The sequence below is a fragment of the Temnothorax curvispinosus genome, unplaced genomic scaffold (assembly GCF_003070985.1).
Source record: "Temnothorax curvispinosus isolate PA1 unplaced genomic scaffold, ASM307098v1 QBEX01012060.1, whole genome shotgun sequence".
NCBI classification, from domain to species: Eukaryota; Metazoa; Arthropoda; class Insecta; order Hymenoptera; family Formicidae; genus Temnothorax; species Temnothorax curvispinosus.
In genome coordinates, this window is record NW_020221840.1 from 1 (window position 1) to 3,022 (window position 3,022).

At 30.6% G+C, this 3,022-nt stretch overlaps 1 protein-coding gene across 1 annotated transcript; it reads left to right on the top strand.

Moving 5' to 3' along the window:
* Positions 1-11: 11 nt before the first annotated feature.
* On the top strand, positions 12-2,947 carry LOC112462202 (neuronal acetylcholine receptor subunit alpha-5-like). Its single transcript, XM_025027839.1, has 8 exons — positions 12-100; positions 287-513; positions 789-833; positions 929-1,038; positions 1,227-1,440; positions 1,809-1,986; positions 2,048-2,200; positions 2,567-2,947. The coding sequence occupies exons 1-8, from the start codon at positions 40-42 to the stop codon at positions 2,917-2,919; spliced, it is 1,341 nt and encodes a 446-aa protein (XP_024883607.1). The 5' UTR covers positions 12-39; the 3' UTR covers positions 2,920-2,947.
* The last annotated feature ends 75 nt before the right edge of the window (positions 2,948-3,022 follow it).

The window sequence follows — 3,022 nt, forward strand, 5'->3', positions numbered from 1 at the left end:
AATTAGTCGACTCGAAATCGTTGGCTCGTAACGATCAATATGAGAATATTAAACGTGTTCGGATTTTTTGGTATTCTCTGCATCAATTTCGAACAATTCAGTACGTAAGACAATAGAACTATTTACGTAATTACGTACTTTTAACAAGTTCTTAAAAAAATTTCTTAAAAATAATTTTAATCAAAAATAATATTTAAATAAAATATAATTTAATCTATCGATATTGTAGTAGATTTATTATTAATATATACAAATCAGTATAAATATTTCGTTAATGTTTTCATAGCTGCTTTCAATAACAAAATGGATATTCGGTCTGGGATAAATGGATTTGACGGATATAAAGTATCGGATTTGGATATAGTGAAACGAAATTGCAAGAATTTGGAAACTTTATCGCCATTATTACGCCTTAAAAAGCATCTTTTTTGCGATTACGATGATACTGTTTATCCCAATTATCCTAAAACAACCAATGTTACTCTGATCTTGATGCCAAGGCAAATGAATTTCGTAAGTGTACATAAGAAACATTATAATATATAAATTATAGTTATCCAACTGTAGACAATCGTAATAAAGTGTGTCCATTCTCCAAATATAAAATTTATAGGACTAATAAATTTTAGTTTTATTTCATGACATAAAACATATTCCTCAACAAAATAAAAGCTTCGCTACTGTTACTTGAGACCCGAATTTTTATAGAAAGCTTATTTTTTCCCTGATATTTGATAGAGATTTAATAATATATTGCGTGTAAAAAAATTAAATAACTTCATTTACAGAAAACAGACAATGCTAAGCTATTATTGCACAGTTGGATGTCACTTGTGAGTACATAATTTCTTTGTCATTACGCCTCGTTTTTTTAGTGTAATATTAAAATATTTAATAAATTTAATACAATATAGTATTTATTTGACAGACGTGGATGGATCCGCGACTTACTTGGACACCGAGCGATTACGACGATATAACTTTTATTCATGTAAAAAGCTGGGAGATCTGGACGCCCGATCTATGTCTCAACAATTCGTAAGTAGACTTTTTCTAATAATTTATGAAAATTAATCCAACCCTTTCCGCTTTAAGTTAAAATGTGTTTTAACAATCCATTTTCTTATCCATATTCTTTATAGGCAAAGAGTAACAGAAAGCAACAAAAATCTTTTATATCACGTTATTCTTTTAAATCTTTTACTTGTCTGTTCTATCTTTTTTAGTGCCGATATGTCGAGTGATCAATATGGGCTACCTACGACAGAGTGTTTGCTCTTCAACTCGGGCTCCGTCAGCTGCGTCCCCGTAGTAAAATTTATTTCAAAATGCGATCCCGATTATACGTATTGGCCTTACGATAAACATCAATGTCGCGTCACGTTTATTTCATGGATGCACAAAGGGGAAGAAGTCGATTTGCTGATGAGTGGAATTGGGGTATGCGCTTTAATCGAAAATCATTTAATTCTCTAATTATTTGATCTATCATTATTATTACATAAAACAGTGCCTGTTAATTCTCATTTTCTTCCGAATAATACTTTCTCTGTGTATGCACGTGGGTAGATACTAATTTGATGAAATTATTTAAAAACTACGCGTTTTAGAATTAATGAAAGATACTTTTATATTATAACTGCGTATTTTTTAAATATTTTTGTATTTTTTTTATAGTGCGAGCTTGTCTATGTAAAAAATGTAAAAAAGATTATTTTATATTAAAAAATTACAATATTTAATCGTATCTATTCACATTAGTTTGGTGAATATTCTTACTGTTAAAAAATCGATATCTTCTTTCGCAGATTATTATGAGCAGTTACATAAATGACACGAGGTGGGATTTCAAGTTTATCAATTCGATGAGGGAAGTCAAAAAATATAAGTGCTGCCCGAACGACACGTATCCAAAAATCAATTATAACTTCTTGTTGACGCGCCATCACGGCAAACATCACTCGTCTATTATCATACCGGCTATCGGTGAGTACTTGTTCGCAAAAGTGCAAGGAATCATCAATAAGGACGATACATTTCTTTCCAGCTTTGATGTTACTCACTTTAATAGTACTCTGCCTCGACTTGAAGTCGGTTGAACGAATGGCGGTAGCAAGCGTGAATTTTGTTTGTCATTTTCTCTGTATGTATGTTGTGCATTGGAGTATACCATACAACAGGACTAATCCCCCTAATATATGTAAGTAACGAAAGATCATTAAAATATATCATGTAAAGAATATATAAAATCCAAATAATTTTTAATTTTCTAATTATTAATTTGAAAACAGCATTTTGCTGAATTAAAATTTAAAATATATTAAAACAGACTTAAAATATTCGTTGATTTAATTTGCTGAAGAAAATATAAGATATAACATTTTATATTAGAACTGTCAACTAGAATTAAAATTATGTCGAAAAATTTCCAGTATATCATACATAACAAACGATAAGCATTAATTAGCATTAAAATCGGACTTAAAAAATCTATAGTTTCTAATATAGGTATAACAAATGTGAGTAAATTATTAATAAATTTATAAATTTCATATTTATCTTACAGTGTTATTTTACCGTGAATCCTTGGCACTGGCTACCTTCGCGATAATTCTAACGGCTTTGTTACGCAAACTGGAAGATATGAGCACAGAGATACCAAATTGGATCTCGTTTACTACAGCATTTGTTTTGAACAACAAAGCTGGGCGTTTTCTGATCCTTAAAGACGACGAGTCTAATTGTAAGATAATAGACAGAGATATTGTGACTGAAGAAAACTTGGATGCTCCCAAATCTGAAATAAGCACGAAGGAATCGTCCTGGAAATACTTTGCTGCTATTATCGACTGGTTATCTTTCTTTTGTGTGATTCTTACTTACGTTATCGTCTTGATTATTCTAGTACCCGCTGGTTAATCTGTGATAAAAAATATTAACGCTGGAATATCCTCCAATGTTCCCCATCTTCCACAATGTTTGAAATACTCTCATAACATTCAAATGTCATTTCGTTGCGTGC